Genomic DNA, 21955 nt, shown 5'->3' on the forward strand with positions numbered 1-21955 from the left:
AGTGAATTCAGATTGCAAAAACGGAAATGCATACTGAGAGGAATGAATAAAAACCACAGAACCTTATGCAGAAGATGTGCAATCTATCTTCACAGTTCCTAAGCCATCACAATTAAGATTTAAGTCTGAAAGAGTTTCTGGCATTCCTGAAACTCTACATCTTTTTGATTTTACAAAACAGACTACCAAAATGTGTGAAAACAGAATTGGGATTCAAATTGATTGTGATGAGTTACTGTGATGAGAAATGTCCTGGAAAAGAAAATAGGGTGAAATTCAGTAGGAACGAGTGCAAGATACTGCACTTCTAATAATCAACTGCAGAGTGTGTGCTGGGGAGCAGCAAGCACTTTTCAGAGCATGTGGGGCCTGTAGTGGATCAGAACAGAAACAGGAATCATCAAACCAGCATCATCATGTTGTTACAAAAAAGGGAAACCTCATGAGTGCTTTCAGGTTGTTCACCGTTGTTACAGTCTCAGCTGGAATACCTTCTCCAGCTTTTGGCACTGCACTTCTAGAACTACGTTGTCCAACTGGAGAGAATCCAGGTCAAAGCAACAAGAATGACCATGACTTATGAGAAAACATTGTTTAGAATAAAGAAGGAAAATTGAGAGACTAGAGGGGCAGAACATGATTAACTACTGAAAAAAGGAGGGGGAATGGTCTGTTCAAATTCTTCAGCCTAGCTAGGAGAAGTAGTAATGGGTTTAAATGGCAGCAAGAAAAGTTTGGGCTAAATGAAAGGAAAATCTCCCTAAGATTTGGGTGGTAATGAGGCACTGAAATAAGTCCTTTGGAGAGACAGTGAAGGCCTCTGGAAGCCATTACAAGCAGGTTAGATGGCCATCAAGAATGATGCAGCACACCTTTCTAGTAGCAGAGGGCCTGTCTAGTAACTTCTGATGTTCCCATCTAGCCCAGTTTTTCAATGATTTTGTAATGTATTCCTACCTGAATTAGGCTGGTGAGAAATTCCAAAGCCTTAGTGGAGAACATGCCCAAACTGGAAGTTGCTTTGAAGGTAAGAAGGTGGATGACTAGTGTAGAAATATCAGTTGTGGAATGATATGCAGAGCAGACTGTCTGTCCAGCTAATTTAACTCCAAAGTTAGCTCGTAAAGGCTTGGACTGCGATTTGCAACTTCAGGAAAATGATTTTTGTAGTATTTGCTAATGCTCCAAGAACAAACAAAGACTAGCAGAATATTGCTGTTTCCCAGAACGCAACCACAAGGCTGCCAGGCAAGATAGCAGAGTTGCTGGTCTTGTCCCCTTCCCTGTCATCCACACATCTCCTTTGCAGTGATTCTGATATGCCTCGTCAGCAAAGGAGCAACCTTGTGCTGCAAGTGTGTATAGGAGGTGTCTTCTCCGTGCAGAACGTGGAGACTAATTCCTTAATATTTCTGTCAGCAGGGCTGTATGTGGACTAGGATTTTTCTTGCCTTTCACCCAGAAGCTCCATAAGTTGATTTAAGGTGAATTTTGATCCCCTCTGATTCTGGAGATGATTTTTTTTTTCTCCCTGCACATCATCCCAAAAGTATTTAAACTTGGAGATGAGCTTTTGATATGAGCCTAAAATCAGCTGTTGACATTGTAGTGAACCTGCAAACATGAGAGCATTCTCCTGAAGTCTCTGTTCACTTATTCTAGTATTTTATTTGTTTACCAGATAGTATTAATATACTTACTTAAACTCTGTGAGTACAGCCTAAGTTCAGATTGGTACTGTTGCTGTCTGTTTTCGGCTTTTAAAATATTCCTCTTAAGAATGCATTTGTAGTTCTAATATAATCATCCGAGTTAAGCATCATTACTGTCAAAACAGTTCAGGTGGCTGCAAGGTCAAGTGTTAGGAGTTACTGTTGCCAGAAAAGTATAACGAACTATGTCCACTATGTGCAAAAGATCACTATAACCCCTAAGAGGATTTATTTGTTGCAAAATTATAGCTAGTAAGTGCTCCAGGTTTCTTTTATTCCCATATGGAAAGAGAATTTCGTGAGGTGAAAGAAAAAAGCAGATTCAGTAAGCTGTTCCAGTATGCAGTATCTGAATTTTGATACCACAGCTATGAAGACTGTCAAACATCACAAAAGTTTCTGTCCTTCCAGCAGCAATAGGAACTGTTTTAAAACAAAAAATGCTTTTTTGTATGTGAAATCAGTTTTTCAAAGGAAAGCTAGGGGGAAAACACCAGGCCTATCCAATTATCTTTATATTTAAGAAAATGGGATTATTTAAAAGTTCCTAACGTCTAAGTGTAAGTCAGTCCCAAGACTGCTGAATGTGACTGAAAAAGCGGGTTAGATTATTATTCTGGCCTGAGCATCAAGCGTAAATGCTTGGTCACTACAGTATGGCATCAAAATCTTAATTAGGCAAGTATGATCTCTCAGTGACCCTTGGAAATGCTAATTAATTGCATTAAATGAATGTATTTCTGTAGAATATATTTGCATTTCATTTAAAGGTATCTTTATGGAGAACCCAAGTGCACTTGTAAAATCCAGCGCCTGTTCATTTTTGTTTGAAATGAATGTCAGTTTATGTGCTCTTTGCTTCAGTAACCACATTATGTTTATTGTAAAATCAAGGTATGCTTCAAATCCTGCTTGGTACATTAGTCTTTCTCAACAGACTCAGGTTATTATCTGATTTACATTGCTAAATGTGTTTCATTGGGACTAAAATTCAATAATGGAGGCAAAAGAAACTCACTGTGTGAGAGGGCCAGGGAAAGGGCAACACGCTTGCATTTTAAAACTGCCTCAAGGTGTATCTACAGATTCAAGGTGCTTTGAGAGCAATATAGTTTAAAGAAAATTTAATATTAAGATTTCATGTAGTACTTTGCATCTTAAATGTACTTGCAGGCACGAACAAGAGAAAGATCGGGAGTGTTTTATTCTTTTATACTACATCTGTTTTATAAAGTACCTCCAGCTATTTTCCTGACACATTTACTGTTCCTCTTTGACATTGTGGTTTCTAGAGTTGGGCAAGAGGTGGAATTATCTCAAGACTCAAATCGTACACCTTTCCAAAGGCTGGCAGCAAAAAGGTGCATCATACAGTCTTTCTAGGTTTTTGATTGAGTTAAAAGGACTTACACTTGGCTAATTTCACTTCTTTTTGTTTTTTCCTTTGGCTTGCTGATATTAAATGTCTGTCTTGACTACTAACAATCAGATTGTGAAGATTTTATGATCTTTCTGCTTCTTTCCTAATCATATGCATAATCATGGCCTTGATTGTGTAGAATTAAAGCAGTGGCTTGAAAGAAGTTTTAAAAGTTGGGGGCATTATTTTTAAATAATTTCTCACATCCCAGAATATTAGCACTGTTCTCAGCATGTCTGCAAATAACATGTAAGTGATGAAATGTACTTTTAAAAATAGTCACTTATAGCAGACTGATATTTCTAGTGAGAATTATCCCTCCTAATCTGAAAATTGGCTTGCTTGCCAGGCTGTTAGTGAGCACATTTAGGGAACAATTTATTCATAACAATCACAAAATATATTTTTGCGGAACTTGTGTGCACAAATCTTGTTATGCATTGAAGTTAATTACATTTAGGCAACTGTAGGTTGTTGCAGGACTAAGCAGACGTGGAAGGGGGACAAGAAGTCAGGGAGTGCAAGGGAGCTCAGTCCTGTGTTAGTGAGAATGCTGCATGGCCAGGAAATGATGCTGCCCAGTAATCCACGTAGTTGCGAAGCATGTAATTAAGACCTTTGTTTGCATGCTGAGAATAACATGCATGTCCCTGTTCCCCCTGCCACTCTTTCGTTTTGTTTATTTATTTATTGCCATTTGCTCTTGAACAAAAATGAGCAGGCACAAGAAGTCTTAGAGATATATTGCTGTTCAGAGTGAAAAGCTATATTTGGCATTTACTGTATTTGATAATATTAGTAGATAACAATTATGCTTCTTACTTCAGTTCACTTTTACACCGAGGTACCGATAGCTGTTGACATCTGCACATCTTCCAAGGACTTGCGGGACCTATGCTTCATTTTTAATGTGCTGTCAGCATGTACACATGCACATACGGTGGCTGGAAGCTTTCTAAAGCCACCCTGAAAGCTTTGCCATAATACTACTTATCAGACAAGAGGAGTATTTTGCTTCTGTTCAGAAAAAGTGAGTGCTGTGGGGTCTGAATTCTCCAGACATGTATTGAAGAGGTTTGTTCACTGCCGTCTGTTCACCCGGTAGAGCCCGTGCTGCTTCTTCCTGGTTGCTCTCTGCAACCACATGCCTACTTGCTGCACAGAGCAGACTGAAGCATGTTGGGCAGAGAAAGATCCATCTTTTTTAAGAAAGTACTTTTGGGAATCTGATTTGGTCATAATTTCTGCGTACTGAATACCCAACCCCACAAATTTTATCATGCTTCTGAATTCTAGCCGCTGAGCCCAACAAAAACTCAGCTATTACCGTCTCCAACACTTGCCATCCCTTAACCCTAACGTGTGGAGTTTACTTAAAACCTGCTTAATTAGGAAGACGGTTACTTCTCAATATGTCAAAAACTTTCAGACACGTAGAAGGAAAAATCATGCTGCTACATTTATTCAGACTAGGAGATTGTTTTTTTAAAAGGTCACAAACTCATTGCGTGGATACTGCTTTGGCACCCAAATCAAAATACTGCCAGCTACTTTACTCACTGATATGGACTGGCAATTTAGATGACAATGTAAATGAACCGGTGCCACCTAGTGGCGATAAGCCGTCTTAATCAACGCTCAAGGACTAGTTGGCTAATAAAATCTTTTGTCGTGCTACATTTTGGTAGGCAGTTTGGTTTAGTCAACAAAGAAGATTTTGTAGTCCTACGAATCCGTTTGGGTTGTTACAAATCAGAATCATTGACAGGAAAAGAAATCACGCTTGCTGTACTGATTGCCTTCATAGTAATAATCTTTACTCCAAAAATGAGATTTAACTAGAAGTAGGGAAAGGCATTTCATTCATATTTTAAAGTAAAGTACCCAGGAAGTGCATCTTGTTTGGAGTGTAACAACTAGATGCTATCATGCCTGCTCTGGGATTATCCTACTAAGGCCTTATCCAGAGGGAGACGGAAACTTGTATTAATTTCACTAGAAAGGTATCTTTGAGTCTATACAAACTCTCTGCCTCCTACTCTCCTCTTACCGTGGATACAGCTATATTATTATTGAAGTGCTTACACCAGCGTAGTCCCCCCTAACAAGAGGAACGATAGCACATTTGGATTAACTAAACTATGTATCCCTGAAAAGTATAACCAATATTAATTAAAATCTAGCTGAAAAAAATCCGTGGATATGAAAAAGGGACAAGCGCATAACACCATTTTAGGATAAGAATAGAAAATGACAGCCTGCCCAGTAGTTTACTAGTGTGCATACCGCAAGATATCACCAGTATGTGCTGTTTTTAACAGGTTCCTCTAGTGGACTTTTTTCTTTTATTCCTTTTTAACTGTGAGAGCAAATCCATAGTCATTTTATTCATTCTCTGCTTTTTTGTAAGAATACCATGACTAATCCTCTAGCCTATACACTGGTCGTATAAAGACAAAGCTCCCTTTGTCAGAAAAAGACCTGCAGAATTAAACTTTCTATTTTTAAAGCAGAGGGCAGAAAATACTGTGGATTTAAACGCTAGTTAAATAAAAAGGAAATTTTCTTGTATTTTTACCTGTAATGATATGCACCTCCTGCACCATTTCTGGACAGCCTCACTTGACTTGAGGAGAAAAATGCCAACCTTTCTGCTAGAACATCCTGTTAAAACGCAAGCAGAGTGTGCTGCATGTCACGAATGTATAGTTGACAAAAGTTAAAAAAAAAAAAAAAGCTATCTGAACTGTTCCGAGGGCTACATAATATTCCCAAGTTACTAATTTGAGCTGAAAAGGTACCTGTGAAACCTCAAATAGCAGTTCAGCCAGAAATGTTAATAAAAAAAGCCATTGTTAAGCTATTTAATCAAACTGCAACAATGGAGAATATCATTCCACATGTACATATGTATTAGTTAACTAAGCCGGCAGTAAGGATATATAAGCTGTTATTGTTCATCGTAAAGATTAGCAGCTCTGAGAAGAGAAGTAGAGCCAGATCAAAACGTGGGTGGATTTGGTGTCTCAGTATCACTCCCAATTCACAGCTTCAGAGTTACATTCACGGCAGAGGAGCGATGCACTCATTTTCCTGTGCAGTTCCTGAACAAGAGCATCTGACCCTTTCTGATCCTTCCTTTTGTTCTTGGAGCACAAAGGAGAGGAAATGTCTTTATACCCCCCCCATCTGAGGAGTCCTCTGTGACATGGCCAGCGCTGTTATGTTTACCAGTTCTTCTATACCGCTGGATGGCTTCTTGTGAGCTACAAGAATTTGGTGCACGTTAGTTCTGCTTGCCTAGTCCAAAGTATGCCATTTCGTACTCTGAGACCTAGGATCAGGGACATGCAACTACTTTCCTAGACCCAGAGAGAGTTTGCCCCCTGAGTTCTTCAAAAGTTGTTGGGCTTGTGCAGTATTGGCAGAGCCTCCTGCACTTCCTACATGCTTCTACCTTGTTGTTCAGGACTAATCAAGTCGAGCAAGTGATTTAGACACGGTACCGCAGTGGAATTACCAAAGGATGATTTCTGTTGTTACAGTTCTGGCTGCCAGGTGGTCTTGCCTTCAAGCAAGCACTTGTTCAAGCAGCAAGTTCAAGTGCATTAAAAGTCCCGAGCTCATCATTTTTAAAGGCCTTTCCCAAAGTGCTTGTATTGCATTTCTCCGCAGCTTCTGTTATGATGAGGAAAGGCAATGCACAATTTTTTTGCTCATCTCTCAGGGAGATCTGCTGAAGCTGTATGTTTCCATGGGCTGAATTTATATTCCCTGTTAGGTAACAGCAGCTGCCCAAACTCTAGAGCTCACTGGGCTACTTGTAGAGAGAAATAAAATAGGGCTATGGTTAGCTTGGAGCTACAGCAGTGCCAGTATGACTTTGTATAATTGTGATTACAGGAAGGATTTCACTGTTTCAGTGAGGGATGTGTGGCAGGACACCCCCCAAGGCTTGAGTTCAGAGATTCTCATCATGCTTTTTGGTGCGCAGTTGAGGTACTCCCAGTGGCGAGCAGAGGGCACTTGACGTTCCTATCCAAAGCTTTCAAAAAGCATGAAGAGTCCCAGAGCAATGCGTTATCTTCTAGATGCCATATAGTGAATCCTTTGTGTTTCTGTTGAAGAGATTATATGGGGGATAAAGTAGGCAAAAAGCACCTGCGTACCTTTTGAAATTGAGTTTCTATCGTTCCTAAGTATTTCAGAAGTTTCCTTCCAGTGTTCTGAAAACTGCCTCTGAAGACACAGCATCTCAGTCCCTTTCCTAGGTGGTCAGTATGTTTTTGTCGTTTTTTCCCACTCTTCTTTTGGACCCCCTTGGCCAAGAATTGTTAACCAGAGGCTTCCAGAAAATCAATGCAGTTTGATGATTTGCACCCGTTAATGATCTGTCTATCCACATGTGTTAGTATCTGCTTGCATTGCTTTTGTGTACACTCAGTGAATTAACTGATTCTGCTGAGGTATAGGAATATACTTTTGGAAGGTAAAATGATCTCATTTCTTAAATATAAATATACTTAGCTTAGGAAGAAAGAGAATAGCCAGGAAGTTGTCCAGTGGACTACTCTTCTTAATAGAAACACTGAATAGGTCCTAGTAACTAGCAATACCAAAAAAAATTAAAAAAAAAAAAAAAACCCTTGATATGGGCTGGGAAGTAATACAGGCTATATTAAATGCCCAGACCAAAATCACTGTGGCCTCAGTAAGTATAATTCCATCTGATTCGTTTTTGACCCCTCAATCTCGTGGCTGGCTGGTCAGTTTAGCCCCTGACCTAGGTCAGAACCAGCTCACAGGCCCCCTGGCTCACCCTGAGAGCAACTGGCCTCGCAGCGCTGATCCACAGGACTGAGCACCGTTGCCCTTCCAGCCCTGGGTGCCACCACGCTCATCCCAAGTGAGTCGGAATGATCCTGAGTGTTAGTCCCCTGCACGGTGTCTGTTGTAAGTCCACTTATTAAAACCACTTGTGCGTCACTGAGCTGGGCAGATCACTTCATTGTGGTTTAATGGTCTGCATCGCCCGGTTCAGGTGCTTTCCCTGCAAAACGCTGTTTCCCATGATAGAGCCCCTGTTGTATGCAGTAATTCAATCCTCAGCATCTCTCAAGCCCTCTTTCTCCTTACTTGAAAACTGCAACTTTGTTGGAGGGCAACTTATGCCACTGAAAGCTTCAGTTATTAAAAAGAAAAAAACCTGATATACTCAAGTGTTTGCAAAATAGCCCATCCAGTGTTTTGCAAGTACAGTAAACACTTGCTTCTTATGGGAGCTCAGCAACCTTTTTTTGCTGTCTGAATTTCTGGTTTTGAGTGACACTCTGCCAGAAAGATGAGATCATTCACTGGTAAACTTAGACCTTTTTTCTTTTTTTCCTTTTTGTTCTTTTTGTTTTACATAGACTGCAGAAAAAGGTTCTGTAATTCCCCGTTCTTAAAGTATTCTCTCACAGTCCACAGACAGGAGGGAGCAGGTTATAAATTTCTGTCATCTATGCCATATTGTGGTGCACACCCCTGCAAGAACCATCCTCCGGCCAAGGAGCTCTGGAACAGGCTGGGATTGTGCTTGGGTGGTTTTTGTGAGCTCCGTGGTATTCCTCAGACAGAAGAATCAAGGCAGAAGGGTGGTATTTGAACTGCATGGCTCAGGTGTGGTAGGGAATTAGGTCATTTTCTCCCTCCCCAGACCATCACAGAGCAGACAGACTGGCCCAAAGCACCTGGTCCATGAGGTCTGATTTGTCAAGCTTATTAAAATAATTTCTGTTTACCCTTGTTTCCTCAAAGTAATAAAAGTGAAGTCATTCTATAACACCCACAAGAAAAGCAGGGGGTGGGGTTTCCCCATTTGAATTTCTCTATGACCTAGATATGGAGAGAGATAATGGTGGGGGTGAGGGGGAGAAGAGATTAAAGAGAAATCCTTAGGACTTCCAGTGTTACATGGAAGCATGTAAATTTAACATCTGCAGGATAAGATTTGTGCATGACCCATCCCAGTTAATTTGCTCAGATCAAATGCTCTGAAATATTTGCAGTAACTTTTTATGCTTTAGCAGTGTGTGTTTTATTTGGCCTGCATATTTACTTAAGCAATGATCTCCAGAATGAGATAAGCTTTGTTTGATCCCTTTCTTACTCTCTGATTCTCACCTACATGTCTCTTGCAATCATTATGCCATAGTCATCTGGAAAACAATGTATTTAACTTACCAGTTTGTTGCTAAACAGAAAAATTCTATTTGTGTGCTGCAGCAACAGTCACCTACTGCTTACTCCACTGATGAATCAGCATCTTTTAATCCTTATGTGCTCCAAAGGACAAGAACGCTCATGGGAGCTGAAAGAGGTATGCAGAGTAATTCATATCATGAATAAAATTTTTTTCTTTCTCCTAGCGATCTCTGCTCCACTCATGTTTCTTTTTTTTCTTGCATATATTGTGTGCCATTTCATGTATCGGCAGAGCAAGTATCATAGCTTAAGCCTAGTAGCAGCGGTTGCCAGATGTCAGCATCTGTAACGAAAGTGAGTTAGCAGAAATCCCCTTTTCCCTGTTGAAGTGGAAGACTTTCACCTCCTTGACTCTAAAAGCTGCATGCTTCCAGATGGTAAAAAAGTATTGTACCCTGCTGAATCCACAGTGCCAAGCCATTGCCTAGGCTCTAGGTTAAAATGCATCGAAAAGATGAGTGCCTAAAAATGAAATGTATCTAGAACAGCATTCTGAATGAAGAATTGCCTGAGGTAACAAATAGGAAATGCTAAGGGGGAAGGCACTTCTTAAACCCTCCTTCTGCCAAGGACCCATATGCCTAATGCAGCTACTGCACGTAACGTAGGAAGAGGTGTCTCCCGGTTTCCCTTTTGTCCGGTTGCTCCATAGTTAAAGGACTCCCTCAGGTGGAGGTCCCTCTTTTGGGGGACGTTTTAAAGTGCCTGTGGCTGGACTGCATGTGGGTTCTCTGTGATAATCTCAGTAAAGCAAAGGCCACGATGTGACTGGTGATCCTGAGCTTGGAAAGAGTGAATGAATAGAGTGCCTGTGGCAGCAAAATACTCTCATAATCTGTCATTTGTTCATTGGTTGAACTGCAGGTGATCAGAGAGAGGCCTTACCCATGGACACTGAGGTCTACGAAAGTCCATATGCTGATCCAGATGAAATGAGACCAAAAAATGTCACTCTTGACAGGAATTTGTTAACTCTGGAGGATGGGGAACTTGGCTCTGGCAACTTTGGTACAGTAAAGAAAGGGTTCTATAAGATGAAAAAGTAAGTGTTCCCTTCTGTTTTTATGGAGTCTAATGTACGAAAGCTTTAGCCTGTATTTTTTGGAGCAGAAATAATGTTTGCCTGTCATTTGGTGTGACAGACTGCACCTACAGGAATTTGGGCTAAAATTCACCAGTTTCTCTTCCTTTACGCGCTCATTTTCTTTGGAATTGAGGAGCCTCTTTGCCTACAGCACGGTCGCCTCCCAGCCATAATTGTTGTCTGTAAAGTGGGGAAATGCCCCTTACGATTATTTAGTCTCCTGCCAGGGACAGTGGAGTGGGGAGCGTTCTGCCTTGCTCGGTAATTCGTACAGGTAGTCGTGCTACTCATCCTTTCCAGCCTACACAGCCTCTCTGTGAGAAACAGAGAGCTATGCACAGCTTACCCGTAGCTAAGGGATTTTTTCCTTGAATAACTACGATAAATACCTGTTTCATGAGGCTGGAACGTTGATTTTCTAGAAGACAGAACACGCTATGGCCTATCTTACTGTAAAATTGCTGTCAGAACAGACCCTGTTTATACTGGCAGAAATGGGAGCACCTGAGCATTTGCATAATAAAATGCTATCAGGATGTCGTTTAAGTGCATGAGCTGATTGCGTATAAGCTTTCACTGTTAAAAACTGTTAGCTACAGGCTTTCAGAGCCAGGAAGGATTTTTCTCTTTCCTGTAGAGGCTGAGGGGATTAGAGTGGTTCTGGTGCTGGCTTGTATATTTGCTAATGTTGTTTCACACTGGTAGTTCATAGTTGAGCTCTGTCGGTCTCGTCAGTGACTTTTTCGCTCAGTTGCCTGAGCCAGGTTACGGTAGCAGGCTCAGTTGCCCAGTAGGTCAGAGCACTGCCTTGGGACCATGCAATGCTGCGTTTTCTAGTCTCAAAACACCCCAGTGCTTAGCAAGGCCCTTACGGCTTTTCTTCTGGGGATTCTTTCATCAGTCAGACACTTTTTAGAGAGCCTTTCTACTGTTACTGGTCTTTTTATTCATTGAGAATAGCCAGAAAGGGCAAGAAAATTTTGTCCAAAACATTTGGGTTCAGCCTTGTTAAGATCTTAATGACTATTTATATTTCCCTGAGGTTCCTCCCATTCTCCCTCTTTTGCTTAGCTGTCTTCTGAGCATTTGGTAGAGAGAGATTCCTGTTACGGTTAGGTCTTCTTCCCTCTGAAATGTTCGATTCTGTCTTTCCTCACAATTTGTACTATGTGCACAGAAATATCAGTTGAAGATTGTACGCATTTGCACACGGTAGATTTTTCAGCAACTAATCCCAGAACTGGATTCTCCTTTGTAGGGGTGCCAAGCCAGTGGCTGTAAAAATTCTTAAGAATGAGAGCAATGATCCAACCATAAAGGATGAGCTTCTGAGAGAAGCAAATGTAATGCAGCAGCTGGATAACCCATATATTGTCCGAATGATAGGCATATGTGAAGCTGAGGCCTGGATGTTAGTAATGGAAATGGCTGAACTTGGGCCCTTGAACAAATTTTTGCAAAAAAATAGGTATGTAAGCTTTGATTTCATTTTATAGGGTTTATCTAAAGGGAAAAAGAGAGAGAGGTTCTTTTTTGTCTTAAATTAAGTGCAATTTTTAAATTGTAATGCTGTTATTGCAATAATTATAATATTTACGCTTACCTGGGGCATGATTATCTTGCACATGTCTCCCAGCTATCGAATACTTCTGATAAAATAGTGCATTCTGAATAGATGAAAAATTTCCAGATGTCTTTCAATTGCTCATTTGCTGATATGATCACACATTTTCTTGCTCAGGACATTCTTATGCTGCCTGTTCTAATTAAAGCTTAGCTAAACATAAATGGACCAGGTTGCTGTTATGATGTGGGGAAGGTCATAGTGCAGATTTGTATTGTAGCTCCATGAAAAATCATGAAAATGAACTACTGACCTCTTAAAAGATTCAATTATGATTTTCAGACATGTCACAGAAAAGAATATAACAGAGCTGGTACATCAGGTTTCCATGGGGATGAAATACCTGGAGGAGAATAACTTTGTACACAGGGATCTGGCTGCAAGAAACGTACTATTAGTCACCCAACATTATGCCAAAATCAGTGACTTTGGACTTTCTAAAGCTCTTAGTGCTGATGAAAGTTATTACAAGGTAAGGTGTGTACAGGATATCAAATCTGAATAGCAGTATAGCTTAACACGATTATTTTGCAATGGAAGCACTGCTGTTTTCAAAAGTTCAAAATTAGAAACACTATGATAGATATATCATCTATTATTTTTTAGCTTGTTAGCAGGTCACTGAAGCAGATTTTGAAAAAGGCATTATCAACATAAAGAGATGGGTAGGAGAAAGCCAGTTCCTTCCTTATTTACTTACTTTTCGATGCATGTGTAATTAGAAGGTTGAAATGTACTGTGGAAATTGGGTACTTCCCAATTTGGGTACAAGGAGGAAAATATCTTTGTTGCAGGTAGGAACTTTTCAGCACATATGTTTTTCACCATCTCCAAGAAAAATTTAGGGCAGCACACTGTATTATTGACTAAGAGAACTGTATTTTGGGAGTGTGCTGAGAAAGGGCAATTGGTAAATAATCACTTGAGCTATGCAGAGTTTGTTTAGCTCAGCTTTAAATTAATTGGACCTCCCTACGGCTAAAGGGACTGAAATAACTGCTACGTTTAATAAGGTAAAACCATCCTTGGGAGACAAAGGCTCTCATCATGTCTGCATCTTTTATTCTGATATACTGCTCCTGCAGTTCAAATTATTCCTTCCGCCTTTTCCCCTTCATCATCCCTTTAAAGCCAACAAGCCAAACCATGAAATGGAGCAGAGGAGGAACAAGCAAATACGCCCTTCTGATGTCCTTCCTATGGGAACAGTAACTGCTTGCAGAAAAAGCAGTAACGTCCTAATCACTGCACCTAGCCTAACCAGAGCTGCTTGTCAGAGATCTGAGATTTGGTGTTAAAGGCCGGTTCCCTTTACAATGCCACAAAATGCTGTGGGACTGCTTCACTACGTCTACCACTCTGCTGTGATAGCTTGACGCTTGTGTCGTCGTAATACAGTGTCACGGCTGAATTTAATCAAATTGCCGTCCATCACGAGGCAGTCACTGCATTTTGAAATGAAGCATCAACTTCAAGCAAATATGAGCCTCAGCATAGCTGGATATCTATCTCTTACCCTCTTGTGGAGAGTCTGTATGAAAAATCTGACTTTTAAAGAGCAACTTACAATTGAATGCCACTACAAGCATAACTCCAGGGCATTTAGTTAAGCTTTGCTTTGCCATAACATTCATTTCACTGCTTTATTTAGAAAGTGGAAGATGATGAACAGTTTACTAACAGTTTTGAAGATGCTCCTACATGTTATCCCTTAATGGCAACTATTGTCAGAAAAGTTACGGTTCTCAGTGCAAACGTGTGCAGGCATTTTGACTCCTTTCTGTCACGTTTTCTAAGTTAACATGGTCTATATGAATTCTGATGTTGTTTGCTACCTACTGCTATGTCTCTAGCCTGTTTTTTTTCTTCTCTATTATGGTATACTTTAGGCACAAAGTCATGGAAAATGGCCAGTCAAGTGGTACGCTCCAGAATGCATGAATTTCTACAAATTTTCTAGCAAAAGTGATGTCTGGAGCTTTGGGGTTTTAATGTGGGAAGCTTTCTCTTATGGACAAAAGCCATATAAGGTAAGCAGTTGTGTCAGTTTTTTTTTTTTTTTCCTGTCAAAATTCAGAACATATTTGAACCAACACCTTATCCTACCTAGAAGGGTTGTCACAGGCCAGAGCAGGCCTTAGCTACCTATCTGTGGCAACAAATGAGTCAAAGGATAGCCCAGAAATCAGCTCTGGGCCTCTGTTTGTGTTATGCTGGCATGTATGCTGTAATCATTTGTAACTCGGACAACTGTTTGGATCACCCGTATTCCAGGGAATGAAAGGTGGCGAAGTTGCACAGATGATTGAAAGAGGAGAACGAATGGAGCGTCCTGAAGGCTGTCCAACTGAAGTCTACGATTTAATGAAATTGTGTTGGACATATAAGTGAGTGTGATGCAATATTCTCTATTTTAATGGCAGTTTATTTTAATCTGCTTAATTAATAGCCAGAAAAGAAACAAGAAAGGTATTTCATAACAAATCCTTTCAGCTGGTCTGTAGTTTACAAATGACCTCCAAACTAAGGAGTCAGTTGCGCTTTCAGATGAAAATGATTTGAGGTAATTATGGTGTACCACAGAGGCTGATTTTGCACATTGCTCCATTTTTTGCCAGAATGCTTATCTACAAAAACAGGGTATCGTCAAAAACAGTTATTGTTCAGAAATATCAATCTGATGTATTTTGAAAAGAAAGTTTGAAATGAAGCAAACATTTTTATTTCGTTTTGGATTGTATTTTGTTTCATTTTCATTTCCAAAGCCTTTTCTGTACTGAAATTATAAAGTCATGTTATTCCAAAATATTCCTTACATTCCCCATTTCTTAATTGCTTTGAGCTTCTTTTTTTCCCCTCTCATTTGAAAATATCCTCAACTTGGATTCCATCTTTGCAAATCTTACTTAACCCATAAGAATCTTGTTTTCTGCTCTGTTACTTTTCAAAAGTTAGTTATGAAAAACAGAGCAGAAGAAGATGGAATAAAACCTATTTAATATTCTTTTCTAATTGATATATTGAAAAACAATCAAGAAAAAAATTGGTTCGTAATTTATCATTTTTAACTGTGTTGTTGAAGTCATTTTTTACCGGTAGGAAGGTTTCCATATAGCACCCAAATCCCACCGTAGCATGACTTAATCTTCCACTTCAGTGAATATTTATGTATGTCAAATAAAGGTCTTTGGATTCCACTTCAGCAGCTGTAGTACTTCACTTGTAGATACCTCACTTCTTTATTAATCTATTGCACCTGGAACGTGGAGCCATAAAATAATTTCCGCCTGTCTGTTTGTCTCAAAGAATGGCATAACTGTTGTAGAGTGCATCAGGATCACTTTTATTAGGACCAGTTATGAAGCTTTAAATAACAGCATTTAATAGCTATATCATAAAAGGATGCTGCTTTCTACTTATTGATATTAAAATATCCTTGATAGAGGAAATAAAAAGGAGAAAAATGAAAATACAATAAGACTGCTCAAGTCAAGCAGTATAACTGTGTCAGTATGTTACGTGCTTTTGCCAGGACTCGTTCTCAGTTTAATCGTGTTCTTCCAAGTCAACAAAGATCTGCCGACACAGAGGAAAGCAAGGTATTATGGCCATACATCAGAAGACTCCTCTCAATGGTGCTAAGCCACTCCATATGATAGTAGCACCCATTTTAAGGCAGACATTACATATTCTGTTCTCTAGATTATTACTGAAGTAAATGAGGTAGAAAATAAAAGGGAGCTGATTTAGTATTTCTTTCACATTGTACATTCACAGACCATAAGCCACAAAGTATCAGGCATGCCAGTCTGCTCTGTAGTGGCATTTACCACTTGGTATTCGTTTTGTAGCCTATTCATTTTTGGTAGCCTTAGAAGTATTGTGAGCAGCTTTATATGAGCCATGACCGAGGCAGTCTGAAATGTTACAAGGCCCACATGCCTTTTGCAGCTTTCTCCTTCGCATGCAGTGATATTTGCCATCTTTTCACAGCGTTGATGACCGACCAGGATTTGTTGCAGTTGAGCTGAGATTACGTAACTACTATTACGACATTTCCCACTAACAACCCAAGGAACAGCAGCTTCCGTTGTCTTCAGGGAGCACCTTCTGAGAAGCTACGGCCGTCCATGTGTTCAGTTTCCGAAACCGAGTGACTTCTTTGATTTTTGTACTGCCGCTTTCACCCTGTAAAGCTCTAAGCTAAGCCCTGTGTGCGGAATTGCCTTTGCTTGCTTTCTGCGCAATATCCAGCCCCAAAACAGGGTGTCAAAAGTGGAGGGGCCACAGAGCGTGCAGAAAGGACAGTGGCACAGATGCTTAGACTTCTGCTACATTCTATTTTATTTTATTTACATCTTATTGACGTATTTTGCTGTAGTGTAAAACCAATTTAACGTCTTTCAGCTCTCTTCCTCTCTTGTATTTGAATGCAGATTGGGATTTAGAGTCTTGTTATTAATTTTCTTAGCCTTCGAATACATTGAGTCATTCCAGCCTTCCCCCTCCCCATGAAGGAATATCATAAACATTCCTCACTGTGAAAGAAATTCACTGTGAAAGTCTGTCAGCCACTTTGACTGACAGCACGTTTGATTTTTACCCCCAAGTCCCTTTAAAAGCAAATCCTATTTTCAGTAGTAATGTAAGCCGAGAGCAACTGGGAGATGTGTATTTCTGATGTTTGGAAAGAGAAAAGGAATCGTCAGCTCCTTTAATTGATACCAACTTCTCTCTTTCTTCATCTCACGTGGAAGCCCAGCTGTCCCCCAGGGTGCTATTTTCTTCCTGGTGAAACCTAGGAACTCAGGGACAGGTTCTCATCTGAAGCTATGTTGGCAAGACATATCAGCACCCAAGAAAATGGTTTGGGGTTTTAACATAAAGTCCATGATTGTGTTTCCTAAAAAGACAGCTGTACGTTGAAAGGTAAAGAGCAGCACCTTTCTCGTTCTGTCCTGTTTCAGCTCTCTCCAGAGGTCTTTTCCATGTGTCTCTTTGGGATATACCAAAGCTCCTTGTGCAGCAGAGTGAGCAGCAAACACTTTTTAATCTTTCTTTAAAAACATTTGAGATATACCACAGCTTATCGTCTCTAAAGCTAAATTTCACCCCAGCTCAAAACATTTTTAAACTGGATTATGTTTACTTTTGTCCTCTCCTAAATGCATTTGCCCTGTTAATAAGCCTTCATTTTGCATTAGACTGCAGACCCCATGGATCTTGCTCCTTTTTTGTAATGCACTTTGCAGTGTCTCCAGTACTGTACAAGTATAGCAATAATAACAACAAATAATGTAGTCAACCCCTGTTCCCATTTTTTGTACCTTTATGTACTGTTTGTCCAGTCTCATTTTTAATATTCTAGACATCAAAATTTCTATCCCTTGTTTCCCCACAATCAGTCACTTGACTGGCGTTTACATATATCTCAGGAATCTATGCACATTGCATCTACTGGATGTAGGTTTCAGATGAATATGAAAAATAAGATTTAGAGATAGATATATTTATTGTATACAGCTGTTTAGGGCATCTGTGTTTAATTGTGGTATTATCAGGGTATTCTTAGAGATGCAGTGGTATTTTTCTCTCTAGAGAAAGAAGCTGCTGGCAGCTAGAGTGCAAAAATGTTAATTTGCAGTCTATGATAAAACAACTGTAAACAAATGTAGGATTTAATGTAGAATAATTTGTCTCTTTTTAATTATTTTAGGGTCTGCTCTTCCAAAAGAACCTGGTCATTTTTGGTAGTTTTATTTTTGAGTGTCCAATGCAAAACACTTCAGAAAGCATGTCCTACTGAGGTGCTCGGTAAAATGAACCGTGTTTCAAATGTGACCCAAATGTGATTTGTATTGAAGCTGATTGATTGATACTTTGTTTTGTTTTTTAAGAAACATTTTTCTACAAAAAGAGGCATCTAGCAGTTGCCTATAGTTGTACTTATATGGTTTTTAGCATTGTCCCTGCTGCAGAGAAATTGTCAGCTCTACATGTGCAGTCAGTACATTCATGGGGAGCCCAATCATAAATCAGTTGCACAAATCCCTACCAGCCAGCACGTGACAGCACTCAATTTCCCTGCGAGATATATATATATATATATATATATATATATATATGTTTTAAAGCGTTACCTAATGCAACAAAACTGGAGGAATATTTCCTCCCTTCCAATTGTGGCTGCGGAGCTGAGGGCCAGCGCACTGGTGCATGCAGGAAGGGGAGCTGGTGTGAGCGGCTGGCGGCAGGAGCAGCAGGCGCGGTTGGGTTGAAACAGCTTTTCAGTGAAGGAAAACACGCAGTGTAATTACAGCTTTGGGTAGGGTTCAGACCTGCAAAACCATGGCTCCTCTGGAGCACTGGAGGCCCCCATGCACCTTTCCCTTTAAAGACTCACCCAAACTGTATTACAATTCCTGCCTCAATCCCCCGGCCCTCCCTCTTCAAACCCTATGCAAAAAGGGGGTTTTTAATCAGAGAAACAAAAATACCCGTGCTTTTCACGTCCAAAAGTAACTACAGTCAGAACTGCAGGCTTGATAAAGGGAACATGAGAGAAAGGCGCTGTCGGTTTGACTTTGTGCTAAGGCCCTGCCAGGAGGTGGCGATACCTGAACACTTCTAGCCTCCTGCACTTGCCTGTGAACGCTTCGTTTTCTGGCGCTCTCCTTCTCATTCACATACTGCCTTGCATATGCAGGACAAAGCAACGTGTTAATTTATTTACCATGTGCTGTGAAGCAAGCTCCAGGTGAATATAAATCGTGATATTAGTTGCGAAGGATTAAGAAGTATTTCTGAGACGCTTTGTCCCCGTTTTCTTGAACTGGTAGCAGGAATAGGGAATTTGAGGTAGAACAATGCCAGTTATGTCCCACATACACAGAAAAGGGGGTGAGTGTTGCTCCTGACGCCTTCTCCGGGGCTGAAGCGAACCCAGCTCAGGGATCAAACGTGGCATCCTTAAAGGTCATGTGAGAATATTGTGCAAGTTTTGGAATGGAAAAGGACCATGGTTGTGCTGAATGGTGCAGGGGAACATTAAGCTAGCAAATGTCATTACCGGCCCTAAGCATAGGCAGGACACAAAGCCTGTAACTCATGAAGAAGAAGAAAAAGAAAAAAACAGCTCCAACCATATGATTCTTGGCAACCACAGTGAAGAGAACCAAAAGCGGAGGCAAAGCAAGCCCAGATTCAGATGGAAAAAGGTCACTTCAGTGGTCAACATGACCGATACCCCAGAAACCTGCCCAAATACTAGACTGCATGGTGCAATGTGGCTGCGAGCCAGCCCAGGACGCAATGGTATCTGGGCCCTTGCTTTCCCTGCCGGGGCAACATGTGATCCAGCTGAGGGCAGGGGCTGGTTATGTGACTGCTGTACAACGTTCAACAGCCAAATGCCTCCTCCTGTAACTACAGGGAGCTGAGCCTCCAACACCTGGACTACTACAGCCAGGTGGCCTGCAATGTTATCCCAAAGTCTGCAGCCAAATTTGGCACTGGGAAAGGAAGGAATGATCAGAAAGGTGAGGTGTGCAGAGAAAGGCGTTATCTTCTATTAGCTTGACTAATACTGCTGGAAAAAGAGAGACAAGCTTGCACATCTTTCTTCAGACTTGTATCCTGGCGACACCACTGAAAGAGTAACTTCTCTCATACCTAACTGAAAACATCCCTCCAACCACCCAGAGCGCTCTGAAGCCGGGCTAGTACTGTGCATCACTCACCAAATGAGTATTTTTCTCTGCTGTCATGTATGTGTTAACTGAAGCGAAGACTCACACGATTCCTTGGCATATAATTAGCTCTGCACTGAGTCTCACCATTGCTTCCCTGGGGCTGGGAGCTGTGCACATTTCTTGACAACCAAAGAAGCAGAGGAAACAAGAGGGAGCTGGAGAAAGTATTGCCTTGCTGGCCATTAAAATTCATAACACTGAATTCAAATAGCGCCTTGATGACCAGCCCTGTATAAAAATAGCCCATTAACTCTCCACGTCTGTCCACCATCATAAATGCTTTGCACTGGCAGCATAGGGCACTGCTAGTCGCCTCTGGGCTTTGCATTACAGTACCAAAGGACTGGCTCTTGGACCAAGCCCACTGTTGTGCAGAAGCAGCTACAGCTGCCTTTCCCTACCATTTATTCCTAGCTGTGCTTGATAATGCCCTGTCCTCCTGCCTCTGTTCTTACTACATAGTTGTATCTTTAGATCTTGTTTTAATTGTGTGCAGATTTCATCAATGTTGTCAAGTGATTTCTATCAACCTGCGTATCAGGTAGCTTGTGCTCCAGTACCCTGGAGCAACGTGCAGCTGGCAAACAATTACTAATGTTGGTCTTGAGTTGTATTTCTGAGAGACAGCAAGAAAACTGCACAGAAAATAAAAGGTGAGAGAGGTTAATACCAGGAGGTGGCCCACAGAAACCTTATCGATGTTGACAGCAGATTTTAGGGTATTTACTTGCCTTTCTCTTGTAGCAATTTTAAGTAAGTAAGTCAACTGTTTGGATTGTTTTGATGTTTTTTTTTCCCCCAGTAGATGCGTAATATGGAGCCAAAGCTTCTCTGTTTTTCCACAGTAATGACACATCCTAGCCACGGCCAGGTGTAACCACCTCCATTAGCAACATCATTTTGTTGCAGCTAATTTGCTGGTGCTCTCCCAGAAATGAGTTGCATATGTATAGCTACCTCACTCACTTAGCAGCTTCTGCAGGCCTCACTCTTCAGGTCGCCCGGCGAACAAGAGCTTTAAAAACACAACAGTAGCCACAGCCACCAGCCTCCGCAAGCCCTCGCGCTCCTCCGGCAGGAGAGGGGCAGAGCGAGCACAGCAATGAGCAGCGAGCGCCTGCCACGGCCCAGCCAAAAACTCCCGTGAAGGCCAGTTTGCTAGACCACATGGGCTCTTTGAGACAGCAAATTCAAAACCGTGCAGGTATTTAATATTAAATGGCAGTAGTGTAACGTGGTACCCACTCCCTTCCCCCCCCCACCCTGCCCCAAACGCCCTTGGTGTTAGCTCATGAAAGGAACAGCCCAAAGGCTGGCAAGAGTTGGGCAGGGAGTATTTGGGGGGTTTTGTGCAGGCCTGCTCAGAGACAGAAAGGGCTAATTGGGGTAGCGGCTGGGCCCTGCTCTGCTCTTCTGATAACGGAGTACATTTTTCTGACATGTATTAGGCTGCTCAGTGCTCAGCTGAGGGCTCTGGCAGCCATGGGGACAGAGCAAAAATCCCAGATGTGCCTGCCTCCCGCTCCCAGTGCGCTAGAGCACCAACCAGTTTTCTGTTCACAAGTACACTGTTGACACCCTCGCTGATACATGCATGTCTTTTTGCCTATTTTAAGATCAGAGATCCACTAATATTACTGCTTTCCCAGGGACATAGGGTACTATTTTTAAACTCTTCAGTCAACCATGACTGCCTTTTCATCCGCCCGCTCGATGGATCATGCTGCAGGGAGCGAGCATGGCGTTCTTCATCTTTTTGTGGTTTCTGCTTATAAGGAATAGGCAGGACAAGCCGTGATTCTTTTAGTGCTGGAGCACTGCACGCGTTAGGTTACAGGCTGAAGTACAGATTGAATCACGTCTCAGAAATTCACCCTCCAGTGTCACATTGTACCCGAGTTAATGCAAACCAGAACGCACAGTACACAAGCACGAGTACAGAGCTCTCAGTTTGTTCCCACAGCTCCTTCTGTGCCAGCTATTAAAAAAAGAACAACAACAACAACAAAAAAACTGAATAATCCAACACATTCTGTGTGTGTTTGCAGAACTTCATGTAGACGATTCCTTAAATCACTTACTTTGAAGGAAACGGAGACCTTAAGAAAGAAATACGCT

The 21955-nt window shown here is 41.2% G+C and overlaps 1 protein-coding gene across 5 annotated transcripts in view; it reads left to right on the plus strand.

Moving 5' to 3' along the window:
• Positions 1–16498, plus strand: part of LOC138064477 (tyrosine-protein kinase SYK) — a 55001-nt gene extending 38503 nt beyond the window's left edge. For 4 of the 5 annotated variants that reach the window (XM_068927297.1, XM_068927296.1, XM_068927299.1 and 1 more), the window contains 8 exons: positions 3005–3073; positions 9400–9493; positions 10243–10420; positions 11721–11930; positions 12369–12558; positions 13976–14116; positions 14361–14473; positions 16080–16498. In XM_068927297.1, coding sequence (XP_068783398.1) covers positions 3005–3073; positions 9400–9493; positions 10243–10420; positions 11721–11930; positions 12369–12558; positions 13976–14116; positions 14361–14473; positions 16080–16152 — 1068 coding nt within the window. In that variant the 3' untranslated portion in view covers positions 16153–16498. The remainder of the gene's footprint in view (positions 1–3004; positions 3074–9399; positions 9494–10242; positions 10421–11720; positions 11931–12368; positions 12559–13975; positions 14117–14360; positions 14474–16079) is intronic. The other variant, XM_068927300.1, reaches the window with a different exon arrangement.
• Positions 16499–21955: the final 5457 nt, after the last annotated feature.

The sequence above is a fragment of the Struthio camelus genome, chromosome Z (assembly GCF_040807025.1).
Source record: "Struthio camelus isolate bStrCam1 chromosome Z, bStrCam1.hap1, whole genome shotgun sequence".
NCBI classification, from domain to species: Eukaryota; Metazoa; Chordata; class Aves; order Struthioniformes; family Struthionidae; genus Struthio; species Struthio camelus.